General features: G+C 37.7%; 1 protein-coding gene across 1 annotated transcript in view; it reads right to left on the reverse strand.

Moving 5' to 3' along the window:
- Positions 1-260: 260 nt before the first annotated feature.
- PRKG2 (protein kinase cGMP-dependent 2) overlaps positions 261-25,550 on the reverse strand; it is an 85,239-nt gene continuing 59,949 nt past the window's right edge. Inside the window, exons 15-19 of the mRNA XM_022599532.2 lie at positions 14,227-14,390; positions 10,637-10,759; positions 9,582-9,644; positions 2,515-2,581; positions 261-503 (exon numbers count right to left, since the gene is read on the reverse strand). Coding sequence (XP_022455240.1) covers positions 408-503; positions 2,515-2,581; positions 9,582-9,644; positions 10,637-10,759; positions 14,227-14,390 — 513 coding nt within the window. The 3' untranslated portion in view covers positions 261-407. The remainder of the gene's footprint in view (positions 504-2,514; positions 2,582-9,581; positions 9,645-10,636; positions 10,760-14,226; positions 14,391-25,550) is intronic.

Raw genomic sequence — 25,550 nt, forward strand, 5'->3', positions numbered from 1 at the left:
CCTTCTATTTGAATGACTTAGTTGCTCAAGGGCAAGACACTTTTTAAACCTTACTAGGACTCAAAGGAGACAAATATGATTGGGACGGAGCAACAGATTGCAGAGAAAATGATGTCCCTTTGACAAAAATGGTTCTGACTTTGAAGAGGGGAATAGGATAGCCTTCAACATTTGAGAAAAGCAAAGAACAGAACACACGAATAATTCACAACATCTAAATGAGACATTATCATTCAGAACCACCTCCGCACCTACTATTTCCCACCCCCAGCTCATGGGCAGGGATTTCTTTTCTCTAATGGTCTTCTAAAAGATAGTATAATACTCTGAAGAGAAATAATCAGTGTTGGATTGTTGGTCCTTATAGTCCTTTTGTGTATGTAGGGCAGTAATCATCTTTTCTTCTGTCAGAAGTCTTTATCCCAGCCTGACAGCTCATCAGGAGGCACCCCCTTCTCGGGAGGATACTTGTCAAAGTAGCTGTGATCTGTGGGTCCACTTAGCTAGTAGAAAAAGGATGAAACCAAAGGTGAGGATAACGTTGACGAAGCATGCTAGAACATATGGGGAATGCTTTCTGTATCTGAACACTGATTTTCTACTGCAACCACTTGTAATGTACATATAAGGAAAAGATAACCAGTTATCATTTTTGAGTCACACTCTCAGCCCCATGAGATCTCCCCTTTAGAACAAATGGATCGGGTCCCAGAATTACATGCAGTAGGAGCTACCTGGCTTAAAGAGTTATTTCTGAAAGAAAAGGTGACAGAAATGATGTCTCTTTTTTTTTTTCAAATTGGAAAATATTTTAAAAGGAAATATTAAAAATATCAAAATTTGCCAGAATCCTTCTTCCACTTTATAATAAAGTTTCTCACTGATCTTGAATTTTTATAGGGTTAATTGACCCATATAAATTCTCCAGAATGTCAAACAAAGGGACAATTCAAAATACTAGTGACCTTGTTGAAAGAGTGAAATGACTCTGGTATTAAATTACTTTGCAAATCAAGTGGTTTCCAATTCTTTGCTTTCAAACAATCTTCATTAGTACCTAATTGAATTATCAGCTGATAGATCACTAAAAATACTATTTATGATCCATCATAATGAGTTTTTTGGGGGCATAAGGAGACTACTCAGAAGGTGCTCAAAGTGACATTGCTATTATAAAATCCTCCACTCTCATTTACTTATTTATGTGAACACAATTCTTAGCACTTTCATCTACAGAAAAATAATTTTAAAAAGAAATAGAATTGATGTGGAATCTGATCCCATTTTTTAGTAAATAATATTCATCCACAAGTACATTAATAATTTCTTTTCAAAACATTTTCGTTTAATAATTATTTTAAAATTTATAATATATGTATGTTGTTTGATACTGCATGCTACAAAAATGTAATTATAACTGAATCCAGAAGAAATATTTGTGTTGCCAGCGAAATCTTTATCCTCACAAAAATTTTTAATTTTATAAAAACTAAAATTGAAAGACACTTAAAGAATGATTAATAGAAGACCATCCAGTATAAAAATCTTTTACATTAGGGTGAAATTTTATAGAGAAAACCTAATGGAAACATGAAAATAGGAGTTTAGAGAGAAAAAGTAGTCATGTAATATTTCTATTTTTTAAATGGCTTATGGGTTTCACACCTCAATGGCATTTAGATTACACTGGATATATTTAAAGGGGCAAAGTAAGAGTAATGTTTTACTGTAAAATGTCAATATTTACAACTCGAAATTACATTTTCCACAATGACTTAGACGAGTAATGAAAAAATTCAGATGTCAATCTAAAAAGGTACAAAGAAAGACAAAGATCCTCAAAATTCCTTTACAGAGAACACAACATAACATTTGTAGGGTGTTGACTAGATTATTCCTGAGCCATCCCCCTCCCTCCCCAACTTAGCAGATGTTCTGCTTTCTCTGGAGCTGTGCTGTCCAACCAGCAATGGGGACTGAGCACTGGAAATATAGCTAGTCGGAACTGAGACGGCTGAAAGTGGAAAAACCACTTGGGATTTTTGAAAATTTAGTATGAAAAAAATAAATGTAACATCTTTATTAATATATTAATATTCTGTGTTTGTTACCTGTTGAAATAATATTTTAATGTATTATGATAATTAAAATTAATTTCACCCATTTCTTTTACCTTTTTTAATACGGCTACTGGAAAATTTTAAATTACATATAGGTTCATATTATATTTTTAGAACCATCTGTCAGCCTGACCAACACTGGCTACCTTGGGATTTAGATTTACATGTAATCCATTATTAAGAGCTGAGCTAAGGACCATTGAATACGTAATACTATTTAGACCATATAGTCACAATTGCAAAGACATTTTCACTTAAATTTAAAAACTGTTAGAATTTTTTTAATCTATTCTACACACACACACACACACACACACACACACACCCCTAAAACCTGTTTACAAAAACAAATACTTGGAAAAAAATCAAGAGAGTAATATAGTAGATACCATACCTCTCTTTGTAAAGGTGATGGAAGGTTCCGTGCTTTCAGTCCTTCCCAATTAAAACCATTTAACCACCTGAGAAATCAGAAAAGTACAGAGAAATATTACTTATCTGATAAACTATTAGCATGTCAAGTCATCTGTCCACCCATTTTGTTGCCTGCTCCCTGCCTGCAACAGTATAGCTGCAAGTGATCAGAGGAAAATACCAACCATGCCCACACACGTGTGTCTCTCACATTAAATCCGTGCCCACTACCCTCAGGGGGGCCTTTAATGCTGCCCAGCAGTCAGTCTAGGTTTCCCTGTTGTTCCCCTCATCACACTCCCTTAGACTCATAATCCATACTTCGTCCTCTCTCCTCAAACTTTCAGACCTCCTATCCATCTTCCCTCCCAAATGATGGCCTGACTTCTTATTTCACTAAGAAACCAGGAGCAGAAAAGAGAACTTCTACAATTTTCCACCAGCAAACCTGCCTGTGTAGGCACATCTGTGTGTTCCCTTTCTCTACTGCACCATGAATGAACTGCCCTTGCTTCTCACTAAGGTCAGCTCCTCTGCTGTGTATTTGATCTTGTAGACATTCTCTATTCAGACATGCTCCTTAAATTCTCCTCTCTCCTGAATCTTTAACACCGTCTCTCCTGGGGCATTCGAATCAGTATGGAAACATTTAAATTCTTCCAACCACAAAGCAATCTCCCTTGACCCGAACTCCCCTCCAACTCTCATTCCATTTCTCTCTTCCCATTGGAGGAAAACTTGAAAGAGTAAACTAATCACTGTATCAACTGTGAACAAAAAAAACTGTTGCCTGCCACTCCAGTAAACACTAAATGTTGCCTGCCCTGAAGCCGTCAGCCATTGCAGCCACCTGATGGGGGATTCAGGATGGAGGAAAACTGAATACTGGCCCTAGATAGTTAAGATGCATATCTAAGGGGTAATTTCAAGGAGCCCAAACTCTTACATCTTCCCATATATAGAAAAGCAGTAAAATCGTTGACTTGAGATGTCTTCTATTTGTGATTAGCGGTAATTTTTTTTCTTTTTAAAATTGAAGTATAGTTGCTGTACAGCAGTATGTAAGTTACAGGTGTACAATATAGTGATGCACAATTTTTAAAACTTATACTCCATTTATAGTTATTACAAAATATTGGCTATATTTCCTGTGTTGTACAATATATCCTCGTAGCTCATTCTATACCTAATAGTTTGTACCTCTTACTCCCCAACCCCTATAGGGCCCTTCCCCACTTCAGCAGTAATCTTCCAATGTTGTACTACATGGTTTTGTTTTTAAAGCAAAAACTCTTATACATCCTGATTCCTCCTTTAACCTCTTTGCAGCAGTTCCTCAGAGCTGAGAGGTTGTCTCCTGGGCTATAGTCCTCAGTAAGGTCTCCAAATAAAACATAACTTGCAACTTTTAGGTTGTGTGTTTTTCTTCAGTCGACACTACCCATTTTCTCCTGGGCACACCGCAATCAGGCTTCACCCTCTCCACTCCGGCGAATTCCCTCAATTCTCAGTTTTCATCTTACTCTTAGCACAGCTCATCACTCACACTTCCCAAAACACTTTCTTCACTTGGCGCCAGAGACATGCCCTTGTCCTGGCTTTCTTCCTACCATCTTGGGTGCTTTCTCTCATTTTCCATTGCTATTTCCATAGGAAGTTGGCATGCTCTGGGGCTCAGTCCTTGGACCTCTTCTTCTTCCAACTACTCCCACTTTCTAGGAAATCTCATTCAGTCTTGTGGCTTTAAATAGCATGTATAAACTGATTACTCCCCAACTGCTATTTCCACCACCACCCTGCCCCCCTCCACACACACACACACACACACACACACACACACACACACACACTGCTTAACAGGCTGCTAGCTACAAGTGCTATTCACCATCTCCCCACTGGATGTCTAACGGGCATCTAGCTGTATCAGGTCCACATTGAAGCTCCAAATTTTCCGCAACGAACTTCCCTCAACTCTTCCAGTTGCTCAAACCAAAGACTTTGGAGTTATCCTTTCTCTCACATCCTATCTCACTCCATATGTAAATCTAGTCTGTTACGTTCAAAATACGTTGGTATTCAGAACCTGGCCAATACTCAACACCTCTACTCTACCAGCATGGGCCAAGCCACAGTTATTTCTTGCCTGTATTAGTATAATAACATCCTAACGGGTCCTCCTGCTTTTGTCCATGGGAAACAGCCCAGCAAGGGTGATCATTTAAAATGCAAGTCATTTGGAGGAAATGTTTCCTCCAACATTTTAAGTTTGGAGGAAAACTTGAAAGAGTAATCTAATCACTGTATCAACTGTGGACAAAAAAACCTGTTGCCTGCCATTCCAGTAAACACTAAATGTTGCCTGCCTGAAGCCATCAGCCATTGCAGCCTTTGTTCACGTCATGCCTTTGTTCAAAACTGTCCAATGCTTCCAATTTCACTCAGTGTAAAAGGCAAAGTCTTTACCATGTCTTTATTAAAACCCACAGGCCTTATCACCCTTTCCACCACCACCCTTCCCCCACCCTGCCACTGCCCTACCTTTCTCTTTCTCTCTCTCTTTGCTCCTTTGTCTCCTCAACATTCTTCCAACAAGCATGGGATGTTCCCACTTCAAGACCTTTGCACTTGAGCCCCTGTAGCTGAATTGTCCTTTCTCCAGATTTCCACATGGTCTGTCTCCTCAACACCATCAGGTATTTTCTCGAAGGTCATCTTCTTAGAGAGGCCTTCGTTGGCCATCCAGTCTAACATGGCAACCCCTCCCCAACCCCACCCCCATGTACTTCCCATCCTCCTTCCATACTTTATTTTCTCTCCTTATAAGTTACTGCCTTCTAATATACCTACTATACACTTAATTATTTTCTTTATTTTCTTTCTCTCCAACTAGAATGCAAGCTCCATGAGAGTAGGGGTTTTTGTCTGTTTCCTTTCCTTCTGTGTCCCTAACACTTGCAACAGTACTTGACACAAAACAGGGACTCCAATAAATGTCTGTTGAATAACTGAATGACTCTACAAGAGAACACCCTTACATAGGACCTCTAACTATCATGTCTTACAGTAACACACTGCCATGGTGGTGATGCTATTGGTGAAATGTATAGAAGAGGCTCCAAGATAAAAAGTATTTTACAGTTATCTGTAATGAGAGGAGGCTGATGGCCAGATGAAGTTCTTTCATTTATTGCTTCCAAACTATTAATCTAAAAGGAAGGACTGATCTGGTCTTTAGGATGCGTATCAGGCTTGGTGAGCTGGAAATGCAACACCAGAAATGAGGAGGACTTGCTCCTCTCAGACAGAAACAATGTACTGTGTCTCTCAGAATCTTATAAAGAACCTGGAATAATACTGCTTAAATCCACTGATCTTTTCTATTGGGACACTGAGGTCAGGTCTGCCAGCCAACAAAAATTTATGGAAAGTCAACTTGGTCCCAGGCATCAAAAACAACAAAGACCCTGCTTTCAAGATATTTTTATTTTGGCAGGAGGTGACAAGTAATCAAACAAAAAAAACAGTACGAACATTGACATTAATTTCATATACTAATACGTACTAGGAAGATAAAAGAGAATAAAATGGTGGATGATGACTGGGATACGGATAGCTTGGGAGGTGCTGCTTTTAGCTAGGGTGCTATCTGAAGAAGTGATATTTGAATTGAGGCCAGAATGAAGAGAAGGGAGAAGCCATGGGAAGATGTGTGGCAATGACCTTCTGAATGGAAGAAAGTGATAGGAATGAGCTGAAGTGTGGTGAGTGGAGGGGAAACGAGAGAAAAATATTATGTCTGAGAACCAGCCAGAGGCCAGATCTTATAGGGTCTTGTAGAACACAACAAGGAGTCAAGATTTTATGCTTATCGGGAAGCCAGTAGAAGGTTGTAAGGAAGTGATGCAATCTAAATATGTTTTCAGAAGACGATTCTGGCTGCTATGTGAAGAATGACCGCAGTGGGGGCGTGATAGGTCAGGGTGGTGGTGGGAGGTATCAGAATGAAGGCTGGGAGATTTTGGGAGGCCCTCGTATTCATCAGTCTGTCAACCGTATCCGAAGTTACCCTTTTCTACCTTTTTCAATCTCCTCCCTCTCATGGAGTTGGTTTTGGGTCACTCCTTGACTGGATTTCTCATTCCAAGTCTAAGCTTAGCAAGAGAAAAAGTACTAAAAACAGAGAGGGCGGGCTCTTAGTACATTCCATTTCAGATGCCATTCTTAACCCAAAGTGCCATTTGGGTCTACACTGTTGAGTCTCTAAGCAAGGAGTGAGAGTCAGACAGCAATCCTAGATGTATGACTTCCCTTGTCCTTGCTGCAAAACCACAGAAGTCCTCTCCATGATCCACCCATCACCTTCTTTGCACAGACCGAGGCTCCATTTTTAGGGATTTCTAGACACACAGTTCTGTGGATTCTTTTCTTTTGCCACCGATGACTGACACAATTCCTTTTCACATATTTTACAATGCTCTCTACCCAGATGCTACTCCATAAATATTAATAAAAATCATTACTGTTACTCTACTGAATCAAAGAGCCTATGCACTTCTTGCTGAGTACTTGTTACAATTTGACTTATGGCAATATTTACTTAACATGAGTGGTTATTCACTTAACACCTGGCCTTTTTGACACTAACCACATTTTAAGTAATCCAAGTGCCAGCATGCAGTCGTGTGTGAAAAATATTCACTAAAGAAATATTAGCAGCAACTGTACATAAATTGCTTCTTCATTTTTAGAAGAGTAGTAGCTATTCTTGAGAGTAAAATTCTAGAGACTGGAAATATTAAAGGTAACATTAAGAGACCTGAAACAAATTACTCCTCTACCTAGCAGGAAAGACTTAATTGTACCCTACAACTATATTATCCCTCTTTTCAGAGAGGTGTTGGGAGACATGATTGGTACCTAGTTTATAAGTTAACTTACAAATAGGAGAGGGAGGAACTCTATTTTTAAGAAAGATGATTTAACACAGACTGGACAAACATATAAAAATATGCCACGTTTAACTATTGTTGTTAAATACAATATTGAAGTAAATGGCTCTCCAAGGAAAAAAGATGTTTTACTTTAGAGAGGAGTGGGAAAATCTGATGGCAAATTTTAGAAAGAATGTTTTTTTTAAAAAACATTCCAAGAATATACTGGGTAGTGAAGCTATATGTGCCTTGGAGACTTACGGAAGGTTATAGAACACTCCTATTGGAAAGCAAAGAGAGTTCTATTTTTCAGACCCCCGTGCCCCATCTTTGTATGCTAAGAAGCACTATGAAAATCAGATGAAATAATGTTTTTGATCTCCCTGAGCTCACCGGAAGGCACTGTGTAAATTTGGTACATCTTATTAGTGAACTCTGCCCTACACACAGCAGCTTCAGCTGTATGCTTCAGCTACTTGGCAAAGAACACCCTGTCTGTTAAGAAGAGTGGGCAAATTAATCCCTATGGGGAAGGAAATTCAAAATTCTTCATTACCATGCTGAAGTGAGAAAATCCTTTAGCATGAATCTGCATGTACATCTAATCACAATTTGACAGCTATATTTAAATGAGCCTCAGGTAAATAAGAAGTAAGAGATAAAACAGGAACCTGTTAACAATTATATCACTTCTATTTCCCAACTACCCCAGAGCAAACATGAAGGTGCTTCTTTAATGAGATAAAAGAGGAAATACATTGGAAGGGGGGACTTTAACTGACTGGACACTTGTTTGTTCAATATGAATGGTGTGTTTATGTGTCATTTTATCATGAGAAAAGAAACTGTGATAACAGCACATAGGAAGAGAGATAAATTGGAATCTAAGACAAATAATGAGCTTTATACTAAAGACAATCCAAAAGATGACGAAGAACAATAAAATACGTATTTTGATGTCTATAAAATCCACAGATGTGTCTGTCTCCATCTCCTCCTCCCTCCCTGCTTCCCCATCCCCATCCTGATATATCCTTATGGCAGAGTCCGATATGAATTTACAATGTTGAATACATGGCTTTATTTCAAGAAAGTTCATGAATAGATAGAGCAGGGCTGGCAGCTTGGGGATTTTTTTTTTTTTTTTTTGAGCTGCACCACTTCTGTTCAGAAAAATGAATAGTGTTTCTATTCAGCAGCATCTCTCCCTTTATTTTCACACTGTGTTGATGTGCCCCTAATTCTTCAGTACAAATATCCAGAGAGGAATAAAATGCTGAGAGGTGTTTTTCTTTCTGAAAGTGAACACAGCAGTGTGCTCAAAGGTTTTCAGTAATGAAATTCTCAAATTTATTTTTTGTACTATCAATAGGTGATGTTTCACTTCTGTAAATCATAAGCAAAATCAAAACATCTCAAGGATTGCAGGATTTAGCTAGGCATAGATAAAAAAAAAAAAAAAAAAAAAAACTCCAAGGCCTGAACTTCCACATATGGAACGAAATCAGAGAGTTTATATTATGGAAGTTATTGATGGTTTTAAAGACCAGCTTTAGAAATTCACAGACCTGAAAAAGGTGCTTTTTAGATTATTACATAAGGATAAAACACTGTTTGAGGTTTTGTGGAAATCAATGTACTTTACTCCAAAAGTAATATACGATAGGAAGCTTCAAAATGTGGAGGGCTGGTCAAAGGAAAGTTATATTTTAAATAAATATATAATATTAATTAAAACTGAAGTAGAATACTATTTAACAGTTGGTTTAGCTGACCCATTCTCTAGAATATTGAGAACAATAGCTATACTACTTTAACTGTAAATGAAACGTCAAAATTAGAACTTGATTCCTTTATAGAATCCAAGTTCATATTAAAAAATAATAATGGAGATTGCAGCAGATAAAAAGCTAAGTTGCTATAACTTGAATATGTGATTTTGTAATTTGTTTTATAACTTCATCGCAGCTAGTAAAACACAAATTAAAAATAAAGCACCAAAAAGGAAAACTTGATCATCTGTGTAGGGATCTTTACAGACTGAGAGAAGCTTCAAGATTACCACACTTTAAAAATAAATTTCTAGATTTTTCTGGGCAAAGAAGTAACTATGTACCTGTGTTTCTTAAGGTCATTGATTCCATTCTTCAGATTTCCTAGTCTTTCTGTTGGATTTTGCCTAAAATAAAAATTTTAAGTCAATTTACAATAACTATGTTTGAGTGAATTTTACATTAAAAGTTAACAATTTTTCTTTATTCATTCATTCATTTTGTCAACAATATTCATAGACCAGGCACATCTGAGTATAAAGGAGATGGAAAACACATGCCCCCTCTGGGGGAGCCACAGTCAAATTACAGTCAGGAATATGAATATATGTATTCAATATCTATATATCCCAATATATAGATATAGGTATATACATATGGATATATAGATATAGGTATCTCCCAGTGCTTTAAATGAGCTATGAATAAATGCTTAAAAGAACAGGATGATGCCACCTTACCAAGTCTGCTAAGGGAACCAGGGAAAGCTTTAGAGAATCATTTACAACAGAGCTGAAATTTTAGAAGCATGCAGAAATTTCTGTGGGCAACTCACAGCTAGGTTTCATGTTCTAAATTTATTAAATTTTAAAGCTTTTTAAAAAGTTCAAGTGTGCAAGAAAACTGCAACAAAATGAAGCTTAAACAAAATTCTAGAAGTCTTCTTTTCTCCAATAAATTATTTTTAGTGGTTAGTAGAAATTTGGAGTAATTTAAAATAGGAGTACTTTTTTTTAAATGAAGATTGAAAGAGGACATACAGTAACACTTTATCATCGCCACTAATTTTCTCTCAAAATAACAAGGCTGTAAACTACTCCTTTATTAAGCTAAGTTTTGTGGTTCTATTTTTCTCTAACAGACAAAGATGATTCTCAAAGATAACCTGAACAATCTGCATCTCTTTTAAACTATAAGTAGGTACTGTGTATTACATGAAGGAAACTCAAACTTCTAGCACAGACGGCAAAATAGAACATGATTTTCATTAAATATAGTTTAACTACATAGAAAAGTACAAAAAGTAAATATACACCTAACTTTAAAATGTGTGGCAGCAGAAATGAGAAGCCTTCACACCTTCCCCCAAGAACAAGGGGTTTTTAATAGTCATTCTCACCTGCAAAGCCTCCGAATCAAATCCTCAGGTCGTCTGGTTATCTTTCTGGGAAAATCCATTTTTTCAATTCCTTTGAGAATCAAATTGTAGGTCATCATTTGGTCAATCCCAGAAAAGGGTGGGCTAGAGAAAAGCCAAAATAGGACACTAGGACCAGCATCTGAGACACATTTACAACTAAATTTCTTTTCTTTTTTTCCCTCCCTCCCTCCCTCTCATGAGTTGTTTTATAGCAAATCTGGATATATGCTAGAAAATAATTTCATATCACTTAACAAAATACACACACACACATACACACAGAGGTAATCTGTCAAGTGGTGATAATCACTAAAAACAAAAATAAAGGGGAGGACAGAGAGTGAGAGAGAGGAGGTGTGTTTTTTTTAGACACAGTGGATAGGAAAAGCATCTCTCATATGTTGGCAGTTGAGCAGAGGTGGGAGTGAATGAGCCACACAGGCAAGAGATTCCAAGACAGCAAGTACAAAGGCCAGGAGTTAGGAGTGGACATGGGTCGTTCTTGGAACAGAAAGGAGGGCAGTGTTGCTGGTGGAGTGAGGAAGCAGGAGAGAGTATAAGAGGTGAGGGCAGCATGGTCATCTCGATCTAGCGGGCTACGGGAAGGACCTGGGGATACGCTCAGGTCAAGTGATCTAATTTACAGAAGTCAGAGTAAGCTTTTTAAAAATGTGTTCAAAATAAACTGTGATGGTACTAGCGGTGGGGGAAGGCAGGCCTGGTAGCCTGGACTCGAACGGTAGTGGTGAAGGTGGTGAGAAATGGTGGGATTCTGGATTATTTCGATGGCATAAAGTCAACAGGATTTGCTACTGGGGTGAACGTGGTACGCAGGAGAAAGAAAGGATTCAAGAAGGATACTGAAGTGTTTTGACCTATGGAACGGAGCTACTGTTTACTAAGACTGGTGTGGAGGTTAGGCTGTGGGTGCGCAGGTTCAGAGCAGGTTCTGAGGAAGAGAATCGAGTTGCATCTTGAACATCCAAGTAGAGATGCTAAGCAGACAGTTGCATTTATGAGTCTGACATTCAGGGAAGAGTTTAGGGCTGGAGGTATGATTCCGGGGAGTCATCAGACAGTATCTATGGGGCATGGGGCTTGATGTTATCACCCAAGGAGTGAGTGGGTAGGAAAGAGGTCAAGGACTGAAGTGGCCCGATGACCACTGAAGAAGGTCAGGATGACAAGAAGAATCCAGCAACAGACACTGAGCTGGAGCCTCTAGCATGGGAAGAGAAATGAGAGAAAGGCAGGTCCTAGAAACCACGAAGAGAGAATTTCAAGGCAACTGTTGCTAAGACGAGTAAGAAAGCACTGGAAATTAACCACTGGATTTGGATAACATGTCCATGCATGGACTCTGCTTTTAAAAACACTTTCATACCTATTCTATTGTGTCATTTAATTTTTGAAAATTAAAGATGATTTTCATGAATGACTCTGTTGTACCTTGGTCACGCTTGAGACCTTTGGATACCGAGAGTTCCCACTCTTGGTAATGAACCTGAAACAAGTTTGGTGCACCAACTTTTCAATAATCTATGTTTCACTTGAAAAGAAAATGAGGTAGAAAACAAAAACCATTGCTACAATTCCTTCAACTTATTTATATATTTACAAGTAGGTTGTGTTTTGTTTTGTTTTGGTTTTTTAGTTCTTTTGTTTTACCTCCTGACTTTAGGGCATTTAAAATGAACTTTTCTCACGCCCCACCCCGAGAGCCTTTATAACAGCAATTTTGCACCTTCTTCATGACAGCTCAAGGTCACTTCAGCAACTCCAAGTTATTGAGGATTTTTTTCCCCTTCCTTATTCTCTCACTTTATTTCCCTACTTCTTGTGACAATTTATTCCAGCTGATGAAGACTGAAATGCATATTCTCCAGTTACCTACAAGAGCCATCATGAATGTCTTAGAAATGCAGCTGACAAATTTTCCAGGGATGAGGAAACAAACTCTTGAAATAGAAATCCTTGTGTCCTGAGACCTTAATCAACTTTATCTCTGAATGACTACCTGGAAATTTTTCTCTTTTTTACTTCAAAATCTTAAGAATGAATATTTGAAAATGATTACAGATATCAAATAATTTTTTTTTTTTTTTTTGCGGTACACGGGCCTCTCATTGTTGTGGCCTCTCTCCCGTTGCGGAGCACAGGCTCTGGATGCGCAGGCTCAGCGGCCATGGCTCACGGGCCCAGCCGCTCCGCGGCATGTGGGATCTTCCCGGACCGGGGAATGAAACCGTGTCCCCTGCATTGGCAGGCGGACTCTCAACCACTGCGCCACCAGGGAAGCCCTCAAATAATCTTTCATGTGGACAAGGAAAAAGAATGGAGCCATGGGTAACCCAACATTGAAATCTGCAGTGTAAAAAGTTCAAGAAGATTCTACAAAACTCTCCTTTTGTAACGCAGGTGTTGAGACTGGAATCCCCGTCACTGGGCTCATTCCAGCATTTCTTATGCCATTTCAAATGCAAATCCTCCCTGACATCAAGACTGAGAATATTTGGTTGTAAAGGCTTAAAAGAATGACCAAATCAGTTAATGAGAAATGGAGGTAGAAAACCGGAAAGAAAACTACCTGATCTGAATCCTGTCTACACAGCCATGCATTATATTAAAAAACTCTTATGTATAAGGCACATGTGTTTAATGAAAAGTGTGTCATATTTAGAGTCAGAAGACCTGAGATTAAATCCTTGATCTTAGGCAAGTAGCTCTCTGACACAGTTTTCTAATCTATAAGATTTAAATCATAAAATAATCATAATACATCATAAGATAATAAACAATTCCTGCTTTAACTTCCATACAAGCTTGTGAAAACAAAATTAGATAATACACATGTAAGTGCTTTGTAAGCTGTCAAGGGCTTTACAGATGTGAGGTAATATGTGTGTGTACATGTGTGTGTATAAGTGTGTATGTGTGTGCAGGCAGGTTGAATATTTGGGATCCTGGATTCATTAATACAGCCCTTTAATCGCTTCAGGAATGGCAATCCAATTTTAACTTGTAAAACTCTTGCTGTGTCTTGTCTCTGTTCATTAGCACCTCTAGAAATCAGTTGACAAGGGGATTAAAATTTAAATCCAGCAATGTTGCCTTCTTTCAGCATTTCTGGTTAATGATTTATTGGGAAAATGGAAGAACACGGCTAAATTTAATTGATCAATGGATTTAATGGAATTATGATTGCTATTTTCTCAACTACAAAAAAAAATATGAGGAAATAATAACAGCCCACAACTTCAATTTCCTTTCTCATTTTTATGATGGATTCCCCAAACCTTCACACACTTGATATATTATCCATAATAACAGGCCTTGCCATTCTAGGTAAACCATAGCAATTTTGTACTCCTTTCCTGCAACTTCCTGAATCTTTTCACCATGTTACAAGCTAGAAAGCATGTTATATATGACATAATGTGAAGAGGAAAAGGCATCATGCTTAATCAAAAACACTTCCAAAATGTTAAATTCTTAAATCATATATTTTTTATCAGTAGTAAGTTATTTTTGCACTTCTCTAAAGAAGAGACAAAACACAAGGTACTTACTTGCCCGTGAGGAGCTCATACACTAGAATTCCCAGGGACCAAAAATCCACACTGAAGTCATGTCCTTTGTTGAGAATGACTTCAGGAGCTACGTACTCGGGAGTTCCACAGAACGTCCATGTTTTCTGTCCAGATCCTATTTTCTTAGCAAATCCAAAGTCAACCTGGAAAAGAAGATCAAAGAAATTTTCAGAGACCGTAAAACTCACATTCTTCTTTGTCTTCCTCTAACTTCTTCAATCTTCTTTCAACACCTCCACCCTCCCCTTCACACCACACACAAACACACACACACACACACACACACACTCCACTGACCCTCTCATTTATTCTTTTGCAGGGCCAGGTGTAAATCTCGTTACATTGGAGAAAATTCCATGCACACACCTCTATGCCCACGAGGACGAGAGGGATGGTTTAGCAAGGAGAGACCCTTACAGCCAAGGTGAAGTTCAGGGCAAGCAGACAAGTAACTTGCAAATCAATAGTGGTATTCATTGGCAAGAAGAGAGAAGGGGGAAGTGATAGACACTTGCGCCCTTTGAGCTTCATCATAAAAGGAAAAATGATAGCAGAATTGAGAGTTTGGGAAAGGGACCGTTGTTGAGAAGAAGAGGGGCTTAAAATTCTGGACAGTCTTTAAAAACCTTTATGCACAATGTCTGCACCCTCTAAATGTTGGCAGTCCAAAGTAAAAGCAAGGATCATCCCATCTCAACTTTGGCTGAACTCTGTACACCCTCAGTCTCTCTCAGGGTGGCAGCACTTGCATTAACTTATTTATTCTGCAAAAATACTGTCAGCACTCACAATAGGCCAGGCTCTGTGCTACAGATACAGTGTTGACTAGGAGAAGCTCAGAGTACTGGGAATACTTAAACAGATGTGATTAAAAAACTGCCATGTGAGACAGGATATAGTAGAAGATTATGCAAAGTATAAACTCAAAGAGCCAAAAGACATAGAATTCTGGAACATTAGGGAGAAGATGGTGGGGAAAGACGTCGTTAAGAAGTGACATCTGGGGCTTCCCTGGTGGTGCAGTGGTTGGGAGTCCGCCTGCCGATTCAGGGGACACGGGTTCGTGCCCCGGTCTGGGAAGATCCCACATGCCGCGGAGCGGCTGGGCCCGTGAGCCACGGCCGCTGGGCCTGCGCGTCCGGAGCCTGTGCTCCGCAACGGGAGAGGCCACAGCGGTGAGAGGCCCGCGTACCGCAAAAAAAAAAAAAAAAAAGAAGTGACATCTGAACTCAGCACTGACAGAGGATTAGGAACTCTCCCAGCGTGATGAATGGGTGCTACCCTCTTCTGTCTTTTCAGGATAGGCCCTTCCACTTCTCTGAGACTCTATTCAATGAACTCCGTGAACTGAATAAAGACAGGAAAGAAAGCTGGAGCAACAGAAGACCTGCTCATTAAATCGAGGCAGTGTATATGACTGAAGTCCTGCCCTGCAAAACAAAGTTGGTTTCCTTCCACAGGGGCGATTTAGCATGTACTTTTCATCTCCCATACATAAAGATATTATTTTAGTAAAACCACCCTCCACCTCCAAGTAAACAGACACATAAATTATAGCTGGGCTTCAACATGCACATTTTAATAGATTCATTATACGTGGACTATCTCAATAATATGGCAATAATCTTGGCTAAAAAAATTAAATAAATCAGGTTAACACATCAAAATAGGTCCTCACCTAAAAAAATATGAATCAGTGAACTATAAAATCTAGCCCTCATTTATTTATTCAAATATTAATATTTAAAACATTTGTCATATGTTTAAAAATCTCTTAGCAATTTACCTTTTTACTAAGGCTTTTTGGTATTTATCACATAATAGCAAGGATATCCTTATTAGAAAAAAGGGAATTTAAACAACCTAATTTGAAGTGGGCTTTTGCTCTTTTCTTTTATCTACACAGAATGACTCGCAAAGATTGTACCTAAGAGATGGCTGGGAATATTATGAAAGTAAAATTTGTAACTAGCTGAAATTAGCATATCTACTTATTCCTCAGATAAAGAACCAATATGAAAATCTTAGCTAATTTTATAATGACTGAAATTTAAGAAACAAGAAAGCAATGCTTATAATTTCATTTGCATCCATGCATGTATGGAAATATTATATTTTGTAGTTCTGTAACAGCCCTTCAACTCATTTTTTAAACTGCACTTAAGTTTCCCATGTAAGGATGACTGGAAGTTCATTAGATGTTTAGGAGAGCTTTTCCAGTTCTGAAAGTAAGAAATTTTAATCTGAGTACCTGATTTTGCTTTTGTATTTACATATTGACCCAAAGAGATGGCAATAATTATATTAAGATTTTAAGATTTATGAAAACTTACCACTTCATTTATCTCCTTTGATCTTATCAACTTTAGTCTAATCCATTTGGTTGGAGGAAATTGATGCTCAGACCTATTCAAAGTCATGTGCCAAATATAGAAGGTCCCAGATCTTCTGATGTGAAGTTCTGTGTATTTTCTATAAAAATTCACACTTCCTCTGTCTTGTACCAGCATGGATACCACCACGAAGCCTCAATCTTTTCTTTAACCCTTTATCTTCTAGTCAATAGAAATGTAAGTTCTTTCCTTTGTTCATTCAATGAATATTTATTGAAAACCATTATGTACCAAGCACCAGGGTACAGACAAAGTCCCCAGTCTTCTTAGAGCTTACATTTAAGAGAAAGAGGAGAACATGCATAAAAAATATAATATCATATAACCAACAAGGACCTACTGTGTAGCACAGGGAACTATACTCGATATTTTGTAATAACCCATGGGGAAAAGAATCTGAAAAAGAATGTATATATATATATATATATATATATATATATGTGTGTGTGTGTGTGTGTGTATATATATACATGTATACCTATGTATATATATAACTGAATGACTTTGTTGTACACCTGAAAGTAACACATCGTAAATCAACTATACTTCAATAAAAAAATAAAAAAATATATCATAGCATATGTAATATTGCCAAATAGTGATATATGCAATGGAGAAACATACAGCAGTTAGGTACTGAGATCAACAGGAATTATACTTTAAATGGGGTGATCAGAAAAGTCTCTCTGAGGAGGTAGCATTTGAGCAGATTGGAGCAGAAATCTGCATGAAATAAGAATGAAAGCTCTGTAAAAATCTGAGCAAGGATGATTCTGACAGATAAAGAGCTAGCACAAAGGCCCTAACCTTCGGGAACATGCGAGGTGAAGATCAAGGATTGGCAAGAAGGCCACTGTGTCTGGGCCCTAGTGTGTGACGGGAAGTGGCAGGAAGTGAGGGCAGATTGTGGAGTGGTCTAGTAAACCACAGAAAGAGTTTCAGATTTGTTTTCTAGGAGGCCATTGGAGGGGTAGCCTCCAGCGGTAGAGAAGGGGTATGCATGGCTTGGCTAATGTTTCAAAGGGCTCATTCTAGAAGATAAGAAAATAGACACCTTCCCTTTAAAAATTTTTTTTCCTAGAAGAACTGAGCTTTCAAGAAGAATCTCTGGAGAAGCTGCACACAGGTTTTCCCGTGTCTCTAGTAAATTCCCATTATGAAAGACAGTTTACATTATGCTGAAAGCTTAAAAACATTGTCTCCAAAGATTTTAACACACCAGAAGGTTATAAGATGCTTCTATATCTGAAGTAATGATTGGTTCATTCAGAAAGAAAAATTAGCACTGTGGCTTGCTGGAGCTGGTATCCAGTAAGTATTAGCTTTTTCCCAGAAGTTTCTCTCTGGGTCAGTAAATTTGTCAGCTACTGGTTCTCTTGGTCACATACAAAAGGATACAAAAGGACCAGTCTAATTAAGCCAGATGATTCATGGAGACATAACATTCCCCCCAAAAAATATTTATGTGGCATTTTTAGGGCCCTTACTTTGCCCGAGTCTAGACAAAGGTAAAGTGAATCTATTTAACCTATCCACCAACAACTAAGGAGGATTTCACGTCCCTGTGATACTAAGGTCCATCTACTAAAACGGACAACTGTGGATGGCTTCCACGGGAGGCAAGAGCAAGTGAGAGAGGCAAAGGTATGGTACGGACGAGGCCTTCACAGACACACCCCATTCTTTAGGTGACTGTGGTGACTCACCTGAAATACTTAGAGTGTTTCGTGGAAAGTGGGAACGATGATGGGGAGCTTTGCATACATGAGAGCAAACAAAAAAAATCAGATCATCGGGGGCTCAACTCACAGGCCGCCGCCTCCTTGAAGCCTCCCTTGAATTTACAGGATCAATTCCTTTCTCTTATGAGGTTCTTTAACAGTTTCTATTCCACAATGACCTCCCCTACGGCAGCACTGTCTAGTTGTGTGTGAATAAATCTAGCTCCTGGAGGAGAGACATTACATCCTATCCATTTTGTACCCCCTACAGCATCTGTAGCACAGCAGATGGTCAACATGTGTGACCATGTAAAAGAATTCATGTGAAAGAACCTGAATGAAGACATAACTGTTAACATCCATTTCAATAAGATGTACATGTATAATCTTCACAACAACTTTATGAGTTAGGGACTTTATCTCAATGTTGAAGACAAAATTAAAGTCTAGCAAGGTCATGGAGACTTAAGATGAGACTGAAACCGGGTTCCAAAGGAACCTTCACATTACAGGTAAATTCATTAGTAAGTAGATTTTTAAGGGAAAAAGCAACATAAAAAGCATGTTAGTGGGAAAAGTTTAATTGTCACTTAATAAGTACAGCTAATAACGGTCTGTCAAAAAGAATATGGTTAGAGTCAATGATTACTTTTATTTTTCAAGTTAAGAAATACTTGACACATGTAAAATAATGTGACATACATGCAAGTTATAAAGTATGAGAATAAAAACACCCCAGTATCCACCACCAGTTTAATAATTAGAACAGCACCAATGCAGAAGCCCTCTGTGCTCCTTCCACACTGTCCTTCTACCCCTTGCCAAGAGGTCACCATTACCCTGACTTTTTGTGTTTATCAATTTGCTTGCCTTCATTTCTAATTTTCCCACATATCTAATATCCTTATATGATATATAGTTCTCATTTAAAAAATTTTTAGATAAATCTTATCTATTCTTGGGCAAACTGCCTTTTTTCACTTAAAATTGTATTTTCGAATTTAATCCATTTTTCAGTACACTTACATTGCTGATCATACACCGGTGAAAGAACATGCTGTAAGTGGTGTAAAGTTTTTGTCCTTTACGCCGTTGATGGAAATTTATCTTATATCTAATAGCGTGTTATCACACAAAAAGCTTCTATTAACATCATTTCCCATCTTGCCTACTGGACATGTGTAAGAAGGTAGAATTTCTGGGTCAAAGACATGGTATGTTCAACTTCATTGCTTATTGTCAAATTATTTTCCTTAGGTCCTATATTACCAACCCCTTCACCAACAGCAGTGGTAGAGTTCCTATTGTTCTACATCCTCACCATCCTTGAGTGACATCAACTTTTATTTTTTGCCACCTGTAAGTATTAAATCACTGTGGTTTTAACTTGCAACCTCCCATTAGCAATTATTTTGAGCTACAGCATTATAATTAGTTCTGATATCTGAGAGAGTTCCCTCCCATGTTCTTGTTTGCCCTCATAAATGTCTTGGCTATTCTTGGCCTTTGATCAGTCTGTATAAACTTTAGAATCAGCTTGTCAAGCTTCATGGAAAGCTCTGCTGGAATTCCACTGGAAATGGATCAAATCTGAAGATCATTTTGCAAAGTATCGATACCTTTAGGATGTTGAGTCTTTCTATTTTTAAACCTAATACATTTTTCTGAGTTAATTAGAGTAATGCTAGCTACTGCAACAAAGATCTCCAAGAAAGTACAGAAGCTTACACTCTCCATTAATTTACTTCTTCTTCACATAATGGGTTTTCCTGAGCAGCAGGGAAATCTCCAAGTAGTGGTTCAGGGACGCGGGATCCTTCCATCTTAGGGTTCTGCCAACCTCAAATTGGCTGTGTTCATCGGCCACAAGCCAGAAAGACGGCATAGAAATTAGCTGCACAGATCACCATCAGACCAGGTCTGACAGCGGTACAAAGCGTGTCACCTCACATTTCACGAGCTAGAACTGTGTCACATGGTCACAACTAGCCACAAAGAAGGCTGGGGTAAGTTTTCTGGCTCTGTGCCCAAAAGAAATGAGAATGAACCTACTAATTTAGGTCTTTCTAATATCTTTCTATAAATTTGTATGTTTCTCAGTAAAGCTTTCACATATTTTTGTCAGATTTATTCCTAGATAGATTATATTTATATTATATAAATATATAGATTATATATTTATGCTTTTTGTAAATGGCAGTTGTATTCCTATTTATCAATTATGTTTCTGGTATTTAACCTTATCATCCAGCAACCATACTGAACTCTCTAGTAAATTCTAATAATTTGCTGTTACATTCTGGATTTCTATAGAGTTAATCGTATCACATGGGAAAATAGGTTTTGTTGTTTATGTTCCAATCTTTCTTTTAATTTTACCTGTATCTTTCTGCATTGGGTAGAGCCTCCTATAAAATACTGAACCTCCTGCAAACCAGGAAGAGAGCTCTCACCCAAGCCCAACCATTTATATATATAATATACTATATACTATATTATATGTAGTAGTAGAGTTGCCCAAATACTTTCTAATCATGTAACTCTCTACTATGACTGTAGTTGTGTTCACTCATTATAGCATTTATCTGTACTGCTTCTCTTTTTCTTTTGATCAGTATTTTCAGTTTGTTAGTTTCATTAGTTTTTCAAAACATCCTGACTTCATATCCTTTTATATTTTATAAATTCATGTTCTTAACTTTGTTTCTTCCTTCTCTTTTCTTTGTTTTTCCCCCTTTTCCATATTCTTAAGTTGAATACTTATTAATTTTTAGCCTTCTTTATTTCCTAGTTGAAACATTCAAAGCTATAAACATTATTCTCACTGTCATTTTAGTTGCAACCCACGTGTTGATATGTAGTGTTTTCTACTATGCAACTCTGTTTTATGATATTCATTAAAATTTCTTCTTCATTGATCCTTTGAGTTATTTTGAAATATCCTTTAAATTCCAATGAGATGAATTCAAACATTTTTAGTGATTTCTTGGTTATTTTATTTTATTTTTTTTACTTTAAATTTTTATTATGGTAAGAACACTTAACATGAGATCTAGCCTTTTAAATTTTGAAGCAATTTTTAAGTCAGCCGTACAGTTCTTTTTTTTTTTTTTTAACATCTTTATTGGAGTCCTGTTTTTTAAATTTTGTTATTGATTTCTACCTTACATACTTTGATGTCACTGAACAAAACCTTTATGTTCCTAAATATTTTGGGAGTGAAGAGGAAGTGACCTCAATGACTTTTTTCTTTTTTAACAAATTGTTTACTCAGTTATTTTATATTTTTTATTTATTTATTTTTTGGCTGTGCTGTGCAGCATATGGGATCTTAGTTCCCCGACCAAGGATTGAACCCGCACCCCTTGCATTGGGGGCACAAAGTTTTATCCAGACCACCAGGGAAGTCCCCTCATCGACCTTTCATTCATTCTTCTGTGCTAAGCAGTGTGTTAACGTCCAGCAGTAAATACCATAGCACAGTTGCTGCCATTATGGGGCTATCAGTACAGACGGGCACAGAGATCATAAAGAAGCAGGCAATAATATCAACATTTAATGTATTTTCTTAAACAATACTCAATGTAAGATTGAGGTGTTCTGTTATCACATGAGGTGTATTGCTCACATGAATTAATAGCACAGTCATATAGAACATTTATTGATGAGTGACAGCTGAGATTTACTGGATTACAACCAAGTTTTCTCCTGTGCAACCCCAAGAAGGCTAGCTACTATATAAATTCTGCTTGGGTTGAGAACAAGGTCAGTTTTTAACTCTTTAAGTACTGTCCTACATCTTAATATCACCCCAGATTCATTCATTATAACCAGAAGGAGGACTCATAACCATGGCTGCCTTCATCAGCTCCCCCTGGCCTTGAAAGTGAAGAAAAAATTAGGAAATTATTGGATGGGCAGAAGAGAGATGGTAATGTGAGAATATCCATTGTCCTTTAGTAGTATCTGCTAATGCTTCGTCTCCACCTACTATGTTTCCTGATGGAGACGGCTTAGACCAGGTGGGCTCCATGTGGGACTGAACCAGTCTGCACTCTCGATCATGAATTGGGGAAGAAGAGTAGAATCAAGTCGTCATCCCTCACTACAAACACATCTTCTGTAATGATCACTAAAGAGCAAACCTCTATAGCTTCTAGAGAGACACTTTCAAAATGCAGACCTTTCTCCTACTTAGGTCTTTTTTTCCAGGCTTTTGCTGAGGGGAAAAAAGCCTTTCCTTATCGTTGTCCTTAGATGTCTGACCTCTCACTGATATTGCCAAGAAATGATAAAGGAAGATGAAAACACCACTTATGAAAATTTGAAGAATGAGACCAAGGTCATCCTTTCAAGGAGTCTTTCATCCTCAAGGACATTCATGTCCAAGTCTGGACTGCCCAGTGTCCATCACCCAGACGTGCATTCCTGATGTGCTGGACCAGGCATCCTTACTGCCCTCACTTCTACTGGGACCCCCTCAGGAACCTTCAAAGGCAGCAGCACTGTTAGGCTGCCAGCTGCCAGCCCAATTCCTATTTTTTTTATATTTGCTGAAACTTGCTTAATGACCTAGTATATGATCAAATTTTGTTCATGTGCATTCTCTAAATATTGGGAATATCCTACATGCCAATTATATCAAGTTTATAAATTGTGTTGTGCTCATCTTCTAAGGTTTTAGTGAATTTTTGGTCGGAATGTTCTATCAATTTCTGCAAGAGGAGTATTAAAATTTCCAACAGTTGTCCATTTCTCCTTACTAGTTCTGTCAAATTCTGCTTCTTATTTTTGAAGCATTTTGGTCGGTAAATAAAAGATCAGGATTGTTACATTATCTTGGTAAAATGAACCTTCCATCGTCATATGGTTACCTCTCTATCTTTAGCAATACTTCTTCCCTGATACCAACATAATGAAACCTGCATTTCAATTTGCTGAATATTTCCCAGACACATTCTTTTCTATCCTTTTAATTTCCACCTTTCTGCATCCTCATGTTTTAGGTCTGTCTCTTGTAAACATCATTTTTATTTTTGAAATCTATTTGACAGTGTTTGGCTTTTATCTGAAGAGTTAAGTCTGTTTACATATGTTAAATTTCTTTCTACTTTCAATTTGTGTTTTCTCTTTGATTTTTTTTCTAGGTTTCCTGTTCTCCTTTGCTGCCTTCTTTTAAAATGATTGACATCTTCTCCCACTTTTATTCCAATTACACCTACTCTCAGTCTACCTGCTGCTGTTGTTCAGTTATTTAGCATTTTCTCACTTTTAATACTACATAGTAGAGTGAGAATTATTACTTTATACCATAATTTTGAAAGATTTAACCACATGTTTACCATTTTTCTATAGTCACCACTCCCTGTTGCATCTCAAACCCTTCATCAGGGATTTTTCATCTCCCTTAAGCACATCCTTTTGTAGGTGGTTAACACTCTTTATCTTTGTTTAAAAATGCCTTTATTTCACCTTCTTGAAAGATAATTTCTCTGGATTTATAATTCAAGTTTGTTGTTATTTTCTCTCGGAATTTTAAAGCTATTATTCCACTGCATTCTGGTTTCTATGGTTGCTGTTGAGATGTCAACTGAAAGCCTAATTTTTACTCCTTTATATGTAAACTGTCCTTTCTCTTTGGTAGCTTTCAAGACTTTGCTTTTGTTCTGCACTTTTACCACTACAATAGCCAACATCCAAGACAGCCTAAATGATTCCCTTGTCCTGGTATTCAGAGGTGTCCTCTCTCAAATCAGGGCTGGCCCCGTGTGGCCGACAGAGTACAGAGTACAGTGTGGGACTGAGAGTAAGTCTTAGAAGGCAGTGTAGCTATTCCTCGGTCTCTTGAATGACTCATTCTGAGGGAAGCCAAGCCGCCACGCCATGAGGACGTTCAACCCGGAAAGAGACTCGTATGAAAAAGAATTAAGACCTCCAACTAACAGCTAGCACCAGTTTGCCAGCCAGAGGGGTGAGTCACCTTGAATGTGGATCTGCAGCCCTAGCCGACACTTGACAGAACTTCCTGAGAGACCCTGAGTCAGAACCAACCAATCGAACTACTCCCAAACCTCTGACCCACAGAAACTGTGAGAGATCGTCCACGATCCTTGTTATTTTAAGCCATTAAATTTTGGAGTGATTTGTTACACAAAGACAGAAGCTACAATAAATACAATTTGTCTCAGTTGGGATTTGTTGGGGTTCCTTTACCTGATGATTGGTATTTTCTATAACTTCTGGAAAATTCTCAGCCATTATTTCTTTAAATACTTTTCTCTCATTCTCTATATTTTTATCTTGGACTCCAATTGAACATTTTAAGAACTTCTCACTCTATTCCCCAAGTTTCTTAATTTCTTTTATTTTCCATCTTTTTGTGTCTCTATGCTTCATTCTGTGTAAATTAGTTTATCTTTCAATTCACTGATTTTTCTGTTCACTTGTGAATCATCCACTATTTAACCTTTCCATTACATTTTTCAAATTGATGTATAATTTATAAGCCATACAATGCACAGATTTTTGGTGTACAGTTCATTGAATTTTGACGCAGATTATACTCACGTAACCACAACCACCATATATAGTCAAGAGACAGACACTTGCATTATCTCAGAAAGTTCCCTCATGCCCCTTCCCAGTCAAATGCTCCTCCCAGAGGCAACCGTTGCATTAATTTCTACCATCTATTCTACAATAGATGCAATCATAAAGAGGGATAGTCTTCTGTGTCTGTCTTCCTTTTGCTCCACATAGTTTTTAAACTTCGTTCATGTTGTTGCCTGTAGTAATTCATTGCTTTATACTGTTGAGGAGAGTTCTATTGATGAATATACTACTATACGTTTATACATTGAATTGATGATGGGTATTTGGGCTCCTTCTGATTTGGGGGCTTTCAGGAAAAAGTTGTTATGAAGATTCTTGTCCAAGAATTTTGAAAACACGATTTCAATTTTCCTGGATAAATAACAAGGAGTGGAATTTCTACTAAGAAGTGGAATTTCTTGTTGTAGAATAGGGGTATGTTTGACTCTATGAGAAACTGACAAATTATTCTTCAAACAGTTTATAATTTTGCTTTCCCACTCGAAATTTAGGAAAGTTTCCCCACCTACACTTGGTATTGTCAATCTTTTAAATTACAGTCACTCTAGTGGATGTGAAATGTCACATCTTTGTGGTT

This window comes from Delphinapterus leucas, chromosome 5 (genome assembly GCF_059928025.1).
Source record: "Delphinapterus leucas isolate spDelLeu-1000000601 "Yukka" chromosome 5, BTC_Dleu_Yukka2, whole genome shotgun sequence".
In the NCBI taxonomy this organism is placed as follows: Eukaryota; Metazoa; Chordata; class Mammalia; order Artiodactyla; family Monodontidae; genus Delphinapterus; species Delphinapterus leucas.